This window comes from Podarcis filfolensis (assembly GCF_964270895.1).
Source record: "Podarcis filfolensis genome assembly, chromosome: Z".
NCBI classification, from domain to species: Eukaryota; Metazoa; Chordata; class Lepidosauria; order Squamata; family Lacertidae; genus Podarcis; species Podarcis filfolensis.
In genome coordinates this window covers 48,647,780-48,667,883 of record NC_139617.1, presented here as the reverse complement: position 1 = coordinate 48,667,883, position 20,104 = coordinate 48,647,780, and the positions used below count along the sequence as shown (strand labels likewise).

The following is a 20,104-nucleotide window of genomic DNA, read 5'->3' as shown; positions in this document are numbered from 1 at the left end:
CTTTCAGGATACGAACGGGGCTCCGGAACGGATCCTGTTCGCTTCCCGAGGTACCACTGTATTTCAGATATAGGCTGGTGCCTCCAGACCATTACAGGCTCATATAAGTTCAGCACAAACAGTTGGGCCTGGTGAGCATTTAAGGTCCCCAACCCTAACAAAAACCCCAACAAAATATTTGCTAAAAGAAAGGAGGCAGAGCAGTCTATCATCACATCTCTTGGTCTCCAGGGAGATCAGACGTCTGCAGTGTATTTCGACGACAAAAAACCAAATAGAGATATTTGGCCACTAGCTTGGTGAGCTCCTGATCATTCCCCAGTAATAGAAAATATATGACCTCTGACCCTGGTTTCCATTTGGGGATAGAGAGTTGATCTAGAAATTGCTGGCAGAGATCAGCATATAGTTTACAATTGAGAACGATATGTGTAAGGGTTTCCACCAGGTGGTCTTCACATGGGCAAGTTCTTTCTCCTTCCACCCTGCCTGAGAACCTTCCCAAAGGAGGTTTTATTAGTTTCATCAGCTTTTTATTAGCTTTTACTAGTATTCTAGTATTTTATCGCTCGGTATCTTTTTCTTAATTATTTTAATCACAAAGTTCAAGCTAAAAGTTTTAGGCAACATCCCAGAGAAAGCCTTAATTAGCTCGAGCTCGACTCAATCTACCAACTACTTATCAGCAGGAGAGGAGATCAAACGCCCTAAAGTTTCCTGATTTACAGCTGAAAGCAGTAGCAGCTGCATCTCTGTTAAAATGTCTAAGAAAAAGAAGCCGTTGGCTTCATCTCCACAAGTGAGCCCATAGCAGAAGTGCAAGCAGAGTTAACTGGATGATTTTGTAAGAGCCCAGAATACAGAACCTACCACAGCAAACACAGTTCATTCCTAGATAGGTGGGGACACTTTAATGGGTGGAGACCACCCAGGGGAGAAGGCTGAGATGAGCGTCCATGAAGCATCTCTTGAACTACTACCGAGAGGGCACCACTCTATGCGGAAATACTCACGGACCACTGTCTGCTGACTGCAAGAACAGTGAAGGAAATTAACACCAAACTAGAAAAGGTAATGTCACTCCTGGCTGAGTTGGTGCTTTTGGCGGCCAGAAATAGCTCCCTCAATACTAAAGAGACTGACGTAGTGTTGCACTCCCCCAAGACCACTGTGCACAGGGGTGTAACCAGTCTGGATCTGACAACCGAGAGACTACTAATAGCAAAAATAACAAAAGTGAAAGTAGGGACTTGATCCTACAAAACACCCAAGTAGCTCTCAATATACAGTCATACCTCTTGTTACGTTTGCTTCATGATACGTTTTTTCAGGTTGCGTCCCGCGGCGACCCAGAAGTACCGGAAAGGGTTACTTCCGGGTTTCGCTGCTCGCGCAGACACGCAAAATGACATCACGTGCATGCGCATAAGTGGCGAATCGCAATCCGCGTGTGCGCAGACACGGGTTACGTTCCTTTCATGTTGCGAACAGGCCTCCGGAACGGATCCTGTTCGCAACCAGAGGAACCACTGTATGCCCTTTCAACAGTATGCTGTTAGAAATCAATCACTTGTGTCAAGAGAAATCTTAAGCTTTTACTAAATATCCAGTGCGACAATCTGATTGTGATATATTAATGTGTTATACATTTGATGTTAGCCGCTCTAAGCCCGGTGTTGGCCAGGGAGGGTGGGTTATAAATAAAAATTATTATTATTATTGTATAAACCCTTCCAACTTCAGGACCTCAGGGGTTACCCTCTTCTATTTCTCCCACTCCTCCCCACCTGCTTTAAATACAGATGGTGCCGATCTGCACCATTTAAAGCTCACAACTCCTCCCTCCCTAAACCTGGGAACTATAGTTTTGCCCTCACAGAAGCTACGGTTTTCAGCCATCTTAACATACTACTGTCCCCAGGATTATTATATTTTTTTGGGGGGGGGAGTCATGTGCTTTAAATGTATGATGTGGGTGTTCCCCAAATCTTCTCCCTCTATATTGCCACTCCAGACTGAATCGAGCTACAAATGTATGGGAAGAAACAATGAAGGAGGGAATTCGGTATTATATTTATTTTCTTCATAAAGCTTTCCCCCCCGTTTCATTTTTTAGTTTATGTAAAACAGAGAGAACAATTATAACAACGGATGAAAAGCAAAGCTGCATGACAGAAATGATAAATATTACTAAATTTATTCGTTTATTTCTATTCTCCGAGGAGCTCAAGGTAGAATAATACATGGTTCTCCTCTTCCTCGCTTAATCCCCACAAGACTCCTACGAGGATTGTACTGTATGGTTACAAAATGAGTAGCAAAGAAAATTAAAACCAGCCACGACCGAATGTTTCTAGTGCGGTGAAGTGCAGGGGTGGGCTAGATGACCCTCGGGGGTCCCTTTAATGCTCTATAGTTCTGTGATTGTGCGAACGTGCGCGAATTACGGGAAGCGCAGCCGCGGCGCACGTCGCCTCTTCCGCCCGCCGGCCTCACTTCTGCGCAGGGCGCACGCGCCTTGTAAAGCGGCTGGCGAGCTGGAACGGGGAGCGGGGAGCGGTCGTCGCTGCGCGACATCTATCGTCGCTACCGGTCCCATCTGGGCGCTTCATCTCTGTGGTATGCCCTTCTGACGCTTCTTCCTATCTCTCCGTACCCAGCAAGCGCGCCTCCGTCCACGTGACTTTGGGTGGAGGTGGGCGGGGCCGCGGCTGCGAGGCGAACGCTCGCGAGAGGTGGGGCGGGCCCGATCTGGGCGGGGCTCCCGGCTGTCACCGCGATGAGGAGGCGCCGTCGCCGCCGCCGCCGCTGGGCTGCTCCGGGGTGCGCCCCTGAGGGGGTGTGAGGAGATCCCGGGCCCTCCTGCAGGTAGGGGGCCCGGGAGGGCGGGGGCCCAGCGGCGGCTGTGAGGCGGAAGGCGGCCCCGCCCCCCTTCTGCCCTCTCACCCCGCGGGCCGAGGGGGTGAAATTGGGGGAGGGGGCGTGGCTCGTTCCCAGTGGGGGGGCGGCGAAGAAGGGCGACCCTCCACTTCCCACTCCCCTGTAGTGTGCGTTCCCGCCCCCCAACTGCTGTGCGGGGAGGGGGCTTCCATTCAGTGTGGGTCACCACCCTCCCCCCACTCAGACCCCAAAGGAAAGAAAAGGGAATGGCGATTATTTGAGGGGGGCGCGGGGAGTTGTTGTTTTGGATGTCATTTCTGTCTCCCTCCCCCGCCCCCCGCTTCAAAAAAGTATTGGTAGTCGGTGGGGTCGGAAGAGGAGCCCCCCGCCCGCAGTGCACACACAGGCTGGGCTCCCCACCAGCAGCCCCTCTCGGGAACAAGGCTGCCCGCGGCTACGGGTCGTGGTCCCTGGGGGCTGATGGGTTGCTGGTGGTGAGCTGGGCGAGTGTTGCTGTGCTCCTGTGTCCTGCTTGCGAATTGGGGAGGGGGAGCCCTTCTGATTAGCTGCTGCGAGAAACAGGCAGCTGCACTAGTTGGGCCTTCGGCAAGGGACCATTTATGTTTTTCTCCCCAGTATTGATAGGTGGGGTGCCCTGGGTGGGTGCCTGACACACACTAATCCCCCCTTCCTTTCTTGGGGCAAGAGTTTATATGAGGAATAAGGGGAACTTTCTCCCTCAAAAGAGGAGGGGTTGTGTATGTGTACACCGTTGAAACACATCACTTTGTTTCATCTCACCCACCCAGGGCTAGCCTGAGTTATTTTGCCGCCCAAGGCAGAACAGCAAATACCCAGAAGCAGTTGCCTAGGTTGGCTGCCTTAGTCTGCCTAATGGTAGGACAGGCGCTATGTTCCTATCCCCTATCCCTGTTATGTCATCTTCTTTTTCCTCCACTTTCAACTTTCCCTGGTTATTGGAAAGTTTGAGAAGAACAATGTGAGCACCCCCTGCCCCCAGATGATTAAAATGTTGGGTATGAGCTTTCAGGTTGCACAAAATGTATCTGCAGGATTCTGCAGTCAGAGCTCAGATTTTTAAAAAGTGTGAGATTGCATGCCCAGCATGTTAATACGTTCGGGTCAAGTATATGCACACGAGCAGACAGTTAAGCCAGGTTGCTAAATGCCCCAAAGGACTGCTTTAGACATGATAACTTCTGTACATGGGAAATATTTATCAAAGAAACAGTACACAACGCATGCCACTGCTTCCCAGACTACATGTGTATTGTGTTTATGTCACATGTGATGATCTATGTGTGCATTGTATGCTGTTTCACACATGGAAGTGTTTTTCATGTGGGAATTCTGGTGTGTTCGGAGCAGCCCTTTCATTCTAGGCAAAAGGCACCACCATTTGCCTCCTTGTCTGCTTGTCCTCATGAGAGTGTAAATCAGGGATGGAGAATCTGCAGCCCTCCTGGTGTCTTTGGGCTTGAACTTGCATTAGTCCCAGCCAATGTGAGCAGTGGTCAGGGATGATGGGAGTTATAGTGGAACAACACCTTGGAGCCCCACAAATTCCCCACCCCTGATTTCAAGCAACCTGCTCAAACTCTCAAAATTATTATTTCTAACATTGTACTCTGTATGCAGAGGTGTTCGCTTTAAAATTAGATCCTTGCAAAACTTGTCACCCTAATGCCATTATTTTTATTATAGTTTCCCGCCACCACACCTTCCTCCTAGTGAGCATAGAAATATTTTTTATAAGCCTAAATGTGGTGGGGTTAGTTAGCTTGTGAGTTAAAATTTGATTGTGCTCCTGTTCAAAGATGATAGAAGTGCTTTTCATCCTTATATCCTGTGGGAAATTTGAAGACAAAATGCTGGTGGAAATGTATTGAAGCTCAGCTACGTGGTGGTCTGAACAAGGCCCAGTTTGTCTTTCCACTGCTTAGACTTTACAGCACAGAAAAATGCAGCATGTATGCTAGAATAGCTCAAGAGATGCCAGCTATTTAGCTCAGCTTGCTGCAGCTGCTTAGAGATGGTCTGTGCCTTGAACCATCAAGGGGGCATAGTTGATTGAAATCAAGGGTTCTGAACACAATCATTACCATTTCTAGAGAGATAAAATAGTTATGGCAATGTTTATTATTATTATGTGACTTTGAGGGAAGCAGGCTTCTGAGCGGCACAAAATTCTTCAGCAAGCAAGAGCTTTTAATCACTACCTTTTGGAAGAGCTCTGCGTAATTCAGAATTCCGTTATTTGCACCAGCAGTGGGGTGCCCAATAACCTTTGACTTTCTGAGCCATATCAGTTCCATCACAGGTGACTTTTTAACAAGCTAGTGTTCAAGTAGAACGGCTGTCTTTCCATGTAGAAGGGAGCAGAGTTGGAGAAGTGAAATACATAACAATACGTATTTATTTAGATTTCAGCTCGAAGGAAGCAGTCCTCAAGGAAGTGGCCATAGCTTACCTGTAGAGCACATATTTGCATGCAGAAGGTCCCAGGTTCAGTCCCCAGCATATTCAGTTAGAAGGATTAGATAGCAAGTGAAGATCCTTCTTTGACTGAAACCCTGGAGAGCTCCAGTCAGTCTGTCAATACTGGGTTGTGTGGACAGATAATCTGGCAGATTCCCATGTTAGTTTTATTGATTCTTTTTTTATTCCCCCTACTTTTTTGACATGTATTTGTACGTTTCTAAAATAAAGTTGGCACCATTTTAATAAAAAAATTAGAATTCATTTAATAAGAATTTAAAAATCAAGGAGTTAAACAGAATAAATTTCAGACTAAACTACCATTAAAAATCCCCAACTATCCTCCCCCAATTTAACCCTATCACACAAAATCTCACAGCCATACAAAAAGTGTTACTAATGTTTTTATGTTAATGCTAATGTGACTATTTTCATTTAAAATTTGTTTGGTTCAAGCAAAGTTATAAATGGAAGTAGCAGGGTGGTGCTTTGGTGTGCCTTGAGCTGCTGCTCTTTTTGTGGAATAAATTGAATTATCTGTTCTCAGAAGTGGCAATTTTTTTGGTTTCTAGGACAAAAGGTTGCATCCATTCTGTGTCCTGTCCTATACCACTTGCTGGCTGCATTTGTATGTCATGATAAACAAGTCTTTCCCAGCCCTGTGCCAAGCAGATGTTTTTTTTATCATTTACTTACTTACTTATTTGCATTTTGCTTCCTGCAAAGAAGTTCTGAAGAAACCCATAGAAAATACTGTATTTAAAAATTACACTGAAGCATTCACCCACAAAAATAAGTCAGAATACAAAACCACTCTTCCCCATTCAGCAACAGGGTAAGCACCAGTTTCTACTAGAAAAGCCCCAAATGACCCAACACAGTATTAATGCTTAAATACATGGGAGAATAAGAACGTCTTCCCCTAGTGCCATAAAAATAACAGTGTTGGTGACAGGCAGACTGCAGGGTTGGGGGCCAGCTACCACTGGAAAGGCCTCTTCTCTTGCTGCAAAGCTCTTTTGGAGGTCTTATGCTAAGAAGGACCTGAGATTATTGTCATGGGTTCTAGGTAGGCTCATAGGTGGAAAGATGGTCCGGGCTGCCACTCAAATGCTTATGTGTGAGTAAGAAAATAAGCTTCATTCAAGGCTTGCAATGGTACACGTCAGGCTACGTTAACAGATTGTATAGCTAAAGAGTTAAAGAATGACATCAGGGGTCCAAGACCAGGCAGTAGCTTTGAAGACATTACAACTGGTCATGCCCCCCCCCCTTTAAAGGTGAGACACAGCACACTCATAATACTCACTAAGAAACTGGTGCACTTCAAGGAACATGTTTCTTCCAGGGGTGTGGGTCTGCTGCCAATGGCAGAAGCAGTGCCAAGTTCTCTGTGACAGGTCAGGGGTCATCTTCTGGTTCTTGCAACCTCCTCTCTTGGCTTGTTAGCACCCTTCCCCATTGGGCTAGCTGGTCGTAGTCAATAATTTTGCAGAAGCATCAGTTTCTAAACTATCTTCAAAGGCCGCTCAACATATAATGCAGTAATCTAACTAGAGGTTACTAGAGCGTAGACCACCAAAGCCAGACTATCCTAATCCAGATGGGGTTGCAGCTGGGCCACCAGACAGGGCAGAGAGATGGCACTCTCACCATGCAAGCCACTTGTGTCTGCAGTGACATTGATGGATCCAATAGTACCCCCAAGCTGAGCACCTGCTCCTTCAGGAGAGGTGAAATCCCATCCTAACAGGTTACACAAACACACCCTGTACAGACTGAGGAACTGCCCACTAACAGTGTCTCTGCCTTAACTGGACTGGAGTACTGATGACACACTCCCAAACTCTGAATGTTTCCATTCAGCAGCATGATGTAAAATAGCATGGGGGATAAAACTGAACATTGCAGAAACCTGCATTGGAGATTCCATGGGACCAAACAATACCCCCCCCCAGACACCACCTTCTGGAGCTAACCATACAGCTACAACTGGTACCACCACAAGGCAGCACCACCCATTTTTAACTCTAAAAGGATAGCAAGATGGATGGTATCAAAAGCCACTGAGAGGACAATCAACAGGGTGACACTCCCATCTCTCCCAACGTAGGTCATCATATTGGCAGTTTTTCTGCCAAGAGCAGGAAGAAACTCCAGTAGAAATGGTCCAGAAAATCAGTCCCATTCAAGATTGTCTTTTGCTGGTTAGTGACCATACACTTGAGAACCGTGCACAAGAAAGGGACAGGAGTGACTCTTCTATTTTGTCCATATCTTTTGAGTCCAGGGAATATTGACCAGGAGTGACCTTAACACCACCTATCTCAGGTTGCCTGGGACTTCTCCATATTGCATTAATCCCTCCCTTCCCTGCCTAACAAGCTCCGCCCCCATAGATTTTACCAGCTTTGAGGGGCAAGAGCAAGAAGTCAAGTAATCCACCAACACATTGTCCACAATCTCAAGCCATGTCAGCTAAAATTCATCCAACAAAACTGGCCTAGACAGTACTTTGGGTACCTCTTGAAACTGACCTGCTACAATAGTGGAGTCCAAGTCCTGGCAGATATACATTTTATCCTTAAAATGTCTTGCAAACAAGACATAGCAGGATGCTGTGGGTTCCAAAAACTCATTTAGGCCAATTTGTTAAATGCAACAAAATAGCTCCGCTGGACAGCATATAAGGGATGCAATGGAAGAAACAAAGAAACACTCTTTGCCTCCTTCACTGCTACTAAGCAGACTCAATAATAAATGAATACTAGTTCAGTTGCATTTGTCTGGAGTTTTCCTCCACACATTCAAGCCATCTCCCAACCTGCTTGAGCATCCTCTACTCCCTGGTGTACCACAGAGCTATCTGGGCTTTATCAAGTAGGAGTGATCCTGGGTCACCTCTCCACTCCATGGGACTTAGACAGGAGCATCAGTCCTATCAGCTGGGGAGGTAGGAGCCCCAACTGTTTGGGAATCTGTTTGACTCAACCTCTGGAAGTAGCAGTAGCAGTAGTAGTAGTAGTAGTAGTTGGCATCTTTCTGTCAGAGTGGGCCATCCTAACTGATACCCTTCCTCCACATAGAGAAAAGGACAGTGACAGCCTGAATCTCACCAGGGGTTGACTTGATCATGAAAAGGGAATGTTGATAATATCCTCCACTCTCAGATCACCCTCTTTCTGTCCTGTCCAGAGCGTGTCCAGCTGTAAGCATTGGACCAATGACATGTTTGGAAGGCCCCATCTTTGTCATGATAAGCATGAAGTACTCAGCTGTCCCAGATCCAGTGATCTCAGCATGCATATTGAAATCCCCCATGACCAACAGCTCAGTGGTCCACGGTATAGAGACTGCCTGTGCCAGCTCAAGCAGGAAGACAACTGGGCAGTATACCAGCAGCCTCCTAACATGTCCTCTACACACGGGACTTGAATTTGGTCATGTGGTAAGCCTCGAAAGAGAGTATTACAGGACACCCCCCTAAAAAAAAATAAACCCTCATGCTGCCCTGAATACCCAGGTTGGCAAAAAATACCCAGCTGGGGAAAACCCAACTCCTTGCTGCTCATCTGCCCAGGTTTCACTTGCACAAGTCAGATCAGCCTCCTCATCCACAGTCATTGCGGATGGAGGAGATTTTATTTAAAACAAACCAACAGCACCTGCAGTTTCAAGGACTGGATGACAGAGCACTCACTGTACCCTCAGTTAGGGGAGGGTCCAGCATGCAGCACAGCCAATAACGTGCTGTGCAGTATTTGCTTCCCTCCACCCCACTATACAGTCACACCTCATGTTACGTTTGCTTCAGGTTGAGCGTTTTCGGGTTGCGTCCCACGACGACCCAGAAGTACTGGAATGGGTTACTTCCGGGTTTCACTGCTCGCGCATGTGCAGATGCAAAAATGACATCACACGCATTCTCAGAAGTGGCGAATCGCGACCCGCGCACGCACAGACGCTGGTTGCGTTCTGCTCATGTTGTGAACGGGCCTCCGGAACGGATCCCGTTCGCAACCAGAGGTACCACTGTACTTCCTCCAGACCCCTACTGCACCTCCCATAGGCAGCATGGCTAGGGAGGGTGAGAGTTGCGCCTTCCGCATGCTTCAGGCTACTAGGCTGGGGAAGGCTACATTAAACTACTGTTTATCATTAAGAGAATAAGCCTAGGCAAATCACAAGCTCACCCCCCCCTTTCCTGCAGTGCTGTTATGAGGAGGTGATCCAAAGCTTTCACTTTCATTCTTTATTAACCTCAGCTTCTTATTCCATGCAAGGCTGACAGGCTGCATTCACAGGTTGTGGTAAACCATAGTTAATGGCTTGCCGTGAAGGTGTAGATGGCTCTCACTTTGCTCAAGCCAAGGTTTGTATTCATGAACAAGCCACAATCCCTGGTTCAGATGTAGCACTAGGCCATGGATTATAGTTTGTTGCTCCCATTCATGTAGTGAGCACAGCAGGAGTGATCTCCATGTCCACAGTAAGCCATCAACTATGATATACTATGGCCTGGACCAATCTCTATTTCATGTGAACTATGGTTTAAATTTCAGTCCATGGGCATAAAGCAGGGTTGCTTCAACAAACCATAGTTAAAATTAACCACAGTTTGGGCATCTGGACATAGCACCAATCTGTGATTAAGGAAGAAAAATGGAAGCAGAAGCTTTTGATCTCCTTGACCAGCATAGCAGCACCACAGGGAAGTGGGGCACACTAGCCCCAAGGAAAACCTCGTTTGTTCCAATCACTATAAGTCATGGTTTAGCATGACACCCGAATGCAGCCATTCACTATATGAAACTCTTCTAATAGGGAGGCCTAGTTGTGGCTGGTGCTTCATTTCTAAAGACAGATTGTGTGATCTGGAAGTTTTGTCTGCTGGCCCCAGCAATGTGACAGTAGGCAGGGGCTAATGAGACATGAAGGAATGGCATTCTGCACATGCTCAGGGTGTGTGTCTTCTTTATTTCTTCACATATTCCAGGACTGAGCCCTGGCTTGTGGCAGACATCATGCAATGTGCAGAAATAAGTGAGTCTGTTCTATCTAGAGAAGGTTTATTTAAGCTTCAAGTCATCACGTCTAAATGATGCAGGGTGCTATTATTGTGACTGCTGTTCTTCCCTGGGCTTTGACTATGACTCAGGTCTCTATCTGGCTGCTACAGAAGAAAACTGGTGTGTAAAAGACGGAAGTCCTCTCTGTAAGTAATTCCATGCGAATACCTTGTTGAGTGCAAGTAGTGAACTGACCGAGGTGCTCCAGCTCAATATAATTTTTGAATCCTCCCCTTTCTATAGACTAGACAAATTCATGTTTGGTTTGGATGGAAATTAGTGACTCTCGCCTCCCTGAAGACGCTGTGTAATTCTCACCAGTTGTAACTAGCCAAAGCATGGAGTTTGGTGCCATTGAAACCATGGCTTTGTTTTTAGTAACACTGTAATGCAGTTTCAACAACAACAACTATTTGAAAGTATGTCAAGTTGGTTTCAGTCAAGCTTAGTTTCAGAGAAATCTGCTTAAAATTGCACATAAACAAGCATCTCTCTAGCAATGTTCACTTAGAAGCAAGTGCCATTAATTTAAAAATAATTTATCCATAGTTAGGATTGAGCTGTGAGGCACTTGGTCTAGGGAAGCTGTGTTGTTTATTTATTTTATTTAAAAGGCTAACCCTGCCCATCCTGAAGACCTGGGGAGATTGGCGGGTAGGGCCAATAAATAAACCAATTTTGCTTGAAGCTCATCTGAAAGATTGCAAAACCCATGCAAAACTCTTTCAACCCATGTTGCTCCCAGCATCTTCTGTTATTTTGTCCCGTACATCTAATAAAGGTATACTGACTCTGACCATGGAGGTTTTGTTTAATTTTTAATGGCTAATAGTTGCTGGTATCCTCCTTCAGGACAAATTCACAGCAGATGTATTTAACAGTTGCTACTGAGCACAGTTACAAAGGAGAAACTTGCACTGTTCTTTGTGATGCCAGATCTTAGAATCGCAGAATTATAGAATTGTAGAGTTGGAAGGGACCCTAGGGGTCATCTAGTCCAACCCCTGGCAATGCAGGAATCTCAGTTCACGTTTCCATGACAGATTGCCATCCAAAAGCCTCTGCTTAAAAACCTCCAAGGAAGGAAGGTCCAGCGCCTCCTGAGGGAGACTGTTCCACTGTTGAAGAGCTCTTACTGTCATAAAGATTTTCTGTATGTTTAGTCAGAATCTCCTCTCTTGTCACTTGAAGCTATTGGTTCGAGTCCTGCCCTCCATGGCAGGAGAAAACAAGCTTGCTGCCTCTTCCATGTGACAGCCCTTAAGATATTTGAAGATGGCTATCGTATCTCTTCTCAGTCTCCTCTTTTCCAGGCGAAGCATATCCAGCTCCTTCAACTGTTCCTCCTTAGGCTTGGTTTCCAGACCCTTTATCATCTTGGTTGCCCTCCTCTGCACCCCTTCCAGCTTGTCAACATCCTTCTTAAATTGTGGTGCCCAGAATTGGACACAGTATTCCAAGTATGGTCTGGCCAAGGCTGAATAGAGTGGTACTGTTCCTTCCCTTGATCTGGACACTATACTTCTGTTGATGCAGCTGAGAATAGCATTAGCTGTTTCGCTGCTGCATCACACAGTTGACTTAGGTTAAGCTTGTGCGTTACTAAGACCCCTAAGTTATTTTCACATGTATTGCTAGTTAGTCAGGTGTCCCCCATCCTATATTTGTGCATCTGGTTCTTTCTTCCTAAGTGCAGGCCCTGACTTTTGTCCTTATTGAAATTCATTTTGTTAGCCTGGGCCCTGTTCTCCAATATGTTGAGGTCATTTTGAATTCTGATTCTGTCTTTAGTGTCATTAGCTAGCCCTTCCAGTTTGGTGCCATCTGCAAAGTGGATGAGCATTCCCTCAGTTCCTTCATCCAAGTTGTTTATAAAGATGCCAAACAACAACGGACCCAGGACAGAACCCTGCAGCACCTCACTTGTCACTTTTTTCCAGGATGACAAGGAACCACTAATGAGAAATCTTTGGGTTCAGACAGTCAAGCAGCTATAAATGCACCTAAAGCTTACCTCATTCAACCCACATTTTACCAGCTTCCTTGCAAGAATATCATGGGGGACTTTGTAAAAGAAAAAAAGAAAAAAACCGCCTTACAGAACTGAATTATTTAATTATTTCCCAGCGCTGTGCATATACATGGTCACTTGTGAGTTGATCACGCGTGGGGGGAATGCCTGTACATGTTACATCAGCAAAAGCAGCACAGAAATCAGAAGTTGGAAGAATCAGAAATAATAAGCCTTCCAAATGTTAATACTCTGAGTGCAGATAAGAACACTGTGTATCAAGCATATCCTGTTGCTTAAGGGCATTAGATAGCTGAGGTTCCAAACAGAATTTTTCAACAGATGGTTGTAATTAAAGTGTATGCAAAAAAGCAAGTCTTAATCAGCAGCATTCTAGTAAGCACTTTAATGTGTTGCTACTAATTAGATTGTTGCACAGCCAAAGCCCAAGTGAGATATGAAATCAGAAACTGAGGAATTCAGGTGCAATTCAGATTTGCCCACTATGCAGAAGTGATTTACTGTCTTCCTTGTTCACCTTCACGAGAATCTAATGTGGCTGCATATTTTCATTCCTGTTTTTCAGCTGCATAACAAGGTCCGAGCCCTGACTCTTTGAATCTACCCCAGTTGGTGGGTTGAATGATGACCCAGTGGTTCTTTGCAAGTGCCAGCATCAGGGTTTGACATGGCTGGGGCCCTGCCAAGGCCCGTTCCTCAACAGGGACTACCACTGCCAGCCCTGGAGCCTTCTGGCGCTGCTGTTGCTGCTGCTCCTGCCTGTGCACCTTCTGCCTCTGAACCAGGGTGCAGTGACAGGCGCAAGTAAGAGAACCAGCAGCCTCTCCCTGGCAGGCAGTGTGTATTGGGCCTGGAAGAGGAAGATACGACTATGGGCAGCAGCAACAGAAGCAAGGCAAGCATTAGCCTGCTGAAGACATCTAGCCCAAAGCCGTCATCTTTGCCAACTCCCCCCTTCTGCCTGGAGCCATCTTTGGCTCCTGGAGAAGGTAGCAAAAATAAGGGTCTTCTGATAAAGCTGCCCATATTTATTTTAAAACTGAGAGTTGGTACCCAGGGCTAGTCTTACTCAGAGCAGATCCATTTAAATCAATGGGCATGGCAAACTTAGGCTCATTAATTTAAATAGAACTACTCATAGTAGAGCTTAGTTGGATGCAACCTATTCAGAGCCCATACTTTCACTGTATAAAGCTGCCCCAGAGCAGGTAGCAAAGAAAATGTGTTAAACCTCAATACATAATAAAACCAACAATACTAAAAATGCCAGCTGTAAACAATCATTCATTATAACAGGGGTGGGGAACCTCCAGCCTGTAGGCCAATTTTAGCCCGCCAGAGGGTCTAGTTTGACCCACAAGGACCTTTCCCCCCCCAAAATGCCCACCCGCCCATCAGCTGGCACCAGAGGGATTGCAACCCCATCCAGAACAGGCAATATGTGTAATTCCAGCTGCTCATCTATAGTGCCTCTGTCTTGTTGGGATTCAGTCTCTGCTTGCTAGCTCTCACCCTGCCCATCATCATATCCAGACAACCACTGCATGTTACTGAGAGGCATATTGCTGTGAGATTGCTGGTGCCCATCATAAGCAGCCAATTTAGTGGTTTTCCTGCTTGTGGTACCTGAAAGTCAAGGCCTGCCCGCTGTGGGTGGGGCTGCTTCCCATTTCAGTTTTGATGTGCAGCTCTCAATTTGGGAGCCAGGATGTGGCTTGTGAGAATGTTGAAATAGCTCCACTCCAGGTTTCAGGGCCTTCTTGGTATCCATTCTTTGTGCATTCCCATCCTAACAAAATTAAAATGCTGGAGTTGAACTTGCCCAGGCTGTGTAAATCATGCAAATTCCCTTATTTTACATAATTCATTCTAGTTTTGCTGACCATAGGGATGGGCACCAATGCCCTACTGCTGATCATTAGGCTTCTACGATTCAACAGCAGGGACTGCCCACACTTTCAAGCATTTCTTCATGAGCTTAAAGGCTAGAAACTTAACTTAGGAGTTGGGTAGCAAAAACAGATGCTCAGGAAACCACTCCTAATATTGCATTCTGTGCTCTTTCTCCCCACTCCTATGCTTCCATGTAATCTCAACGGGCCCACAGCTCTGACTCTGCCAAATAGAAAAAGCTTTGCAAACAAACAAACAAACAAACAAACAAACAAACAAACAAACAAACAGGGATTGGTTCTGCATCTCCCAAACCTGAGGTGTTACAAAGGACAGGTTGGTTAAATGTGATTGGCCACAGTTCCCGAAGAGTTGAACTGTGCCTGTGTGTTATAATTGCATTAAGTGTTGTCGTCCTGATCCCAACGGCTGTGGATGTGGATGTTACTGCCTTGGAAGCTGGGAGTTTGGCAGGATTAGAGACACCCAAGGCATTAGATGCCAAACACCTGTTGGCTAATCTAGCTGTGTCATGTAAAATCACCTGCAAAAGTGCCCCCCCTTCATTCCATCTGAGCTTGGAGGTACGTTATCTTTATTTTAACTGCCTTCCTCTTCCCTGGTGGAGAGAGATGACTTTCTCAGTGGCTGTAACCAGATTGTGGAACTTGTTTCCAAAGGAGGCTAGGCTGTGCCCCTACCTTTTTTGCTTTTGCCGGTAGGCTGAAAGTGTTTTGTTTAGCCCATTCACTGACTGTTGTGGCAGGGTCTTTTGAGGTTAGAATACCGTTCAACATCTCTCCAATGGAAATAGGGACATCCTATTCCATCATCATCTTCATCATCTTTTTATTATTTACAGTGAGGGGGGAAAGTATATGATCCCAAATGGCCAGTCCATAATTTTAATGGTAGGTTTATTGTAGCTGTGAGAGACAGAATACCATTAAACCTATCATTAAAATTATGGACTGGTCATTTCTTCGTCAGAGGGAAAACGGGCAAATTTAGCAGGGGATCATATACTTTCCCCCCTCACTGTATATCCTGCCCATATGACAGAGTTGCCCCAACTACTCTAGGCGACTTCCAGCATATATACAAACATAATAAAACAATAAACATTTTAAAACTTCCCTATACAGAACTGTCTTCAGATGTCTTCTAAAGGTTGTATAGCTACTTATCTCCTTGGCTCAGGGGTTGCATAACTCTGTATCCTACAACAATTCTGATGAAAATAGGGACAGATTAAGGAAAAGTGGGGCATTCCAGGATCACATCAGCTTCTGTAAATCTGGGACTGTCCCTGGAAAATAGGGACACTTGAAGAGTGTGGCGTAGTGTTTGCAGGTGGAGGGGGGGAGTTATTCCATTTGCAGGCTCAAAAGACAAGGCTTGTGTAGCAAATAGTGAGTTCAGATGGGTACGTACAGCCAGATAATTGCCTAATTGCCAAGTAGTTTGTTTGCAACTCAGGCTAAGCCACTGAGGGACAGAAACAATGCTATACAGTCATACCTTCGAAGTTGAACGGAATCCGTTTGACTTCCAAAACGTTCGGAAACCAAAGCACGGCTTCTGATTGGCTGCAGGAAGTTCCTGCAGTCAGTCGGAAGCAGTGGAAGCCCCATCGGACATTTGGCTTCCAAAAATATTTCGCAAACCGGAACAGTCACTCCCGGGGGGGTTGCAGCATTTGGCAGCCAAAACATTTGAGACCTAAGCTATTCAAAAACCAAGGTACAACTATATTTGCATTCTTCCTTCTCAATACTGAGGCGTTCATGTGCTTTTGTAGCTGATCTAAGATATATGTATGCCATCTTAACCTGTCTGCTGTTTGTCACTGAGCAAGAATGTCAACCTGCACCCCCATGCCTGTGTAGCATCCTAGGTAGTGGACAGCTGTGTGTTTTGCTTTTTGTTTTTAAATGAAAACGAACACCTCCCAACCTTTTTTGCAGCTTGAAAAAGCAAAGGAATGTACATATGTCTGTATTCAAAAATGCATTTGTATATTTATTTGATTTGATACAATATTTGTATTCCACTTTTCCAACAACAAATGTTGAACTCAAAGCAATTAACAATAGCATAAAAAGCAAACACTGCAATCATCATAATATCAAACAAAATAGTGTATAAATAAAGCAAACAGCAGCAACAAGGTCATCAATGCAATTAATACAATTCAGTAAAGTCATAGTAACTCATAGTGTTGCCATGATACTTTCTAATTCCATGGAACCTTACTCCAGAACAAAAAAAATAATGGATTAGCTGTGGCCTCTTAGTTATCAAATGCACTGTTTTTAACACTGCAATGGATGGGAAGGTCTTCACTGTACATGAACTGTAGACACTTACATGGAACTATATATTTACAAAACCATTTGGGTTGGGTGGGTAAGGTCATTGTGTCAGTGGTGGCTGGTGATCAGCTTTGGATATAGCTGGAGAAAAATATTTATTTATTTATTTATTTATTTATTTATTTATTTATTTATTTGCTTCACAGCCGCCAGACCCCTGGACAAGAGACAGCATGGTTTGCTAGCTATCTGACTGAGTGCCTGGCTTTCAAGATGCCTGTGCAGGCGGCTCAGTGGACAGAGTTCCTGTCCTGCCCAATCTGCTACAACGAATTCGACGAGAATGTGCACAAGCCCATCAGCTTAGGCTGCTCACACACGGTCTGCAAGACCTGCTTGAATAAGCTTCACCGCAAGGCCTGTCCTTTTGACCAGACAGCCATCAACACTGACATTGATGTGCTTCCTGTAAACTTTGCACTTCTCCAATTAGTTGGAGCCCAGGTAAAGGAAAGGAGCTTGTTTTGGTTAGAATTTATACCTCTCAAAATACTACTACTACTAATAATAATAATCTGATCTGATCCTCCTGTGAATTTTTACTTGTGTACAGGAGCTGGAAAAACACACTGGGAGTTCAAATACCTTAACTGGAAATAGATGGAGAAGGGAATCTCTCTTTTTTCAGCTGTTCTTTGCATAAGGCAAGCAGATGCTGGGGACAGTGGAGGCAGCCTCCTTGCTGGTGCTCCTAACCCCCATTTTCTGGCCATTCCCCTTGGTAGAAGGGCAGCACTGTACATGCTCCATGGCATATACTGGCCCTCCGGAGCCAGCTTGTTGCCACAGGGAAGGGAGGGGAGAATGGGTTTGGGATGGGTGTTCATCAGTATGCAGATGATACCGAGCTCTACCTCTCAGTATACCTGAAGGAGTGTCTCCATTCCCATCATTCAGCCTGGACACTCAGGTCAAGCTCCGAGGCCCTTCTGGCGGTTCCCTCACTGTGAAAAGTGAGGTTACAGGGAACCAGACAGAGGGCCTTCTCAGTGGTGGCACCCGCCCTGTGGAACGCCCTCCCATCAGATGTCAAGGAAATAAACAACTATCTGGCAGGGGGTTGGACTCGATGGCCTTTGTGGTCTCTTCCAACTCTATGATTCTATGATCTGACTTTTAGAAGACACCTGAAGGCAGCCCTGTTTAGGGAAGTTTTTTATGTTTGATGTTTTATCGTGTTTTTAATATTCTGTTGGAAGCTGCCCAGAGTGGCACATATTATAATTATGTGGGCAATCCCTGTGCCACATACTTAAAGTTTGATTATAGTTGGGGATTAAAGTTGACAAGCCAAAGGCCAGGCAGAAAAGGGGGTCTGAAGGAGAAGAGAGAGAGGAGGCACCCTATACTTGTTAATTTCATAGCAACCTTGTTTGCATGTACTTCTAAGCCAAACCATGGCTTTCTGCAGAGGTGCAGGCTTCCAGAGAGGGAATGGTGGCTAATTTGCACCTCCAGTAATTTTGTTGCTGCGTTAAACTAAGCCATGGTTTGGTTTTGTCTGAACCTGGGCTTGTGGTTTAGCTTGCCTGGAAAAATATTAGCATTATATGGAAACCAGGCCAGTATGTTTCCATTTTATAGTTCTGATACTGCATTGGTTTTATTCCTTCTGTTTCATTGGTCTTTTGTTTTGCTGCCTTCTTTGCCTTCATGTTCAGGCGAAGGGCTTATCTGCACTTACCTTTTGCCGCACCTTTTCCCAAGTACAAGTCTGTGCTTAAAAGCTCCATGATTGAGCATGAGGATTATTTTGCCCTGGAGCTTTCCCCCCGAAAACCCACTCTTTAATGCTCAAGCAGAGCAAACGTCAACTCAAGTTTTCTGCAAATTGCTGTTTGGTCTGATTGAGCTTTAAAGAGCAGCTTTTCACAGGGAAAGCTCCAGAGGTGGGAAATAAATGGGGGCGCTCTGACATGGAGCTTTAAAGTGCAGACCATGCCCAGAAAGAGCAGAAGAAAGGTACCGGTAAGTGTGGGTAAGCCCCAAGGCAGGCTTTCCTCAAATAACAAAAGTGTTTAAATCACATTTTGATCCATCAACATTTTGTTTCCTCACAAGCTGCATGCATTGTCTGCATGTACTTTTGTAAACCAAGAAAACCTTTAATAAAAAGTATTCACACACACACACGCCCTAGTGGTATCTTAAAGACATGAAAGCTTATGCTAGGTCTGGGTCTAATCAAATAAGCAAGCATTGCTGCTTATTGACAAGTCAGATTTTTAGTGGCAGCTCTTTGATCTTGCATAATTCCAGAATTAGGGTGTTTGTTGAGAAATGGTGTATAATTTCCTGCAGCATCACATTAATGGTGTGTATCTCTCTCCATTCTTTGATAACAAATTACACACTGGTCACTGCTTCTTCCTTTCTGCATTTGACCTGTACAGGCACCTGATCACCAGACCATCAAGCTAAGCAACTTAGGAGAGAACAAACACTATGAAGTGGCAAAGAAATGTGTTGAAGATCTGGCACTTTATTTGAAGCCACTAAGTGGAGGCAAGGGTAAGTTCCCCCATGAGGTAGTGAAAGAAGCCGGTCAAGCTGGTGTCCTTTTCACATTGAAGGTTTTAAATATGAATCACACATGGTGGGAAGCTGCCTTCGCCCACGTCAGACTGCTTGTTCATCTTGTCAGGTTCCAGGGCACCAGGAGGGCCCTTTTCGATCCCAGTAAAGACCCACAAGCAAGGCATGAGCGCAATAGCCCTGTTCCACTATTGTTCTCCTGCAAATGGTATTCAGAGGCATGGTGGTTTCTTTCATCCTCTTAGTAGTATATAGCCACACAGAATGAGATTAATTTATTAAATTAATTAATTAATTAATTTGTCAACTGCCTTTCCCTGATGCCCAGATAGAAATAGGCAATTCTGCCAGTTTCGGTTTCTCTCATTTTCTCATTTTCCTAACTTTTAGTTTGATTCAATCCATTTATTTGTGATTGTTTGCAGTAAAAAAAAGTGGGAGCAGTGTCTTCAGTGAGAATCTGTGTGCATCTGCATGCTTGTTTCTCCTAACATCTAAGTTTTGTACACAATTTTGCCTAGTATTTTCTGTTTTCTCCTAATTGCATTTTGTTCATATTTTTCCTAAATATATCCATTATAAGTGTACTTTTCACTAACATATTCATCATTACATGCACTGCACTGTAAAATTCAGAAACAGACAATATTCAGAGACATCAAAGGATAGTGTGTGTTTTGATTTATTTTGTATTGTATTAGTTCAGGAAGTGCAGATGTAGTAGGTTCATATAGAAATGTAAACTGAATGAATTCTGCACCACACCACCCCAACCGCTACCAAAATCTGTGCATTTCTCATGCCATTGTGCCCCACCTGCT

At 45.0% G+C, this 20,104-nt stretch overlaps 1 protein-coding gene across 4 annotated transcripts in view; it reads left to right on the top strand.

Moving 5' to 3' along the window:
* The first annotated feature begins 2,687 nt into the window (after positions 1-2,687).
* Positions 2,688-20,104, top strand: part of RC3H2 (ring finger and CCCH-type domains 2) — a 50,882-nt gene continuing 33,465 nt past the window's right edge. For 2 of the 4 annotated variants that reach the window (XM_083597204.1, XM_083597202.1), the window contains exons 1-3: positions 2,710-2,868; positions 16,895-17,192; positions 19,142-19,259. In XM_083597204.1, coding sequence (XP_083453330.1) covers positions 16,962-17,192; positions 19,142-19,259 — 349 coding nt within the window. In that variant the 5' untranslated portion in view covers positions 2,710-2,868; positions 16,895-16,961. Of the gene's footprint in view, positions 2,869-10,375; positions 10,595-16,894; positions 17,193-19,141; positions 19,260-20,104 lie in introns of all 4 variants that reach the window. The other 2 variants (XM_083597201.1, XM_083597203.1) reach the window with 2 other exon arrangements.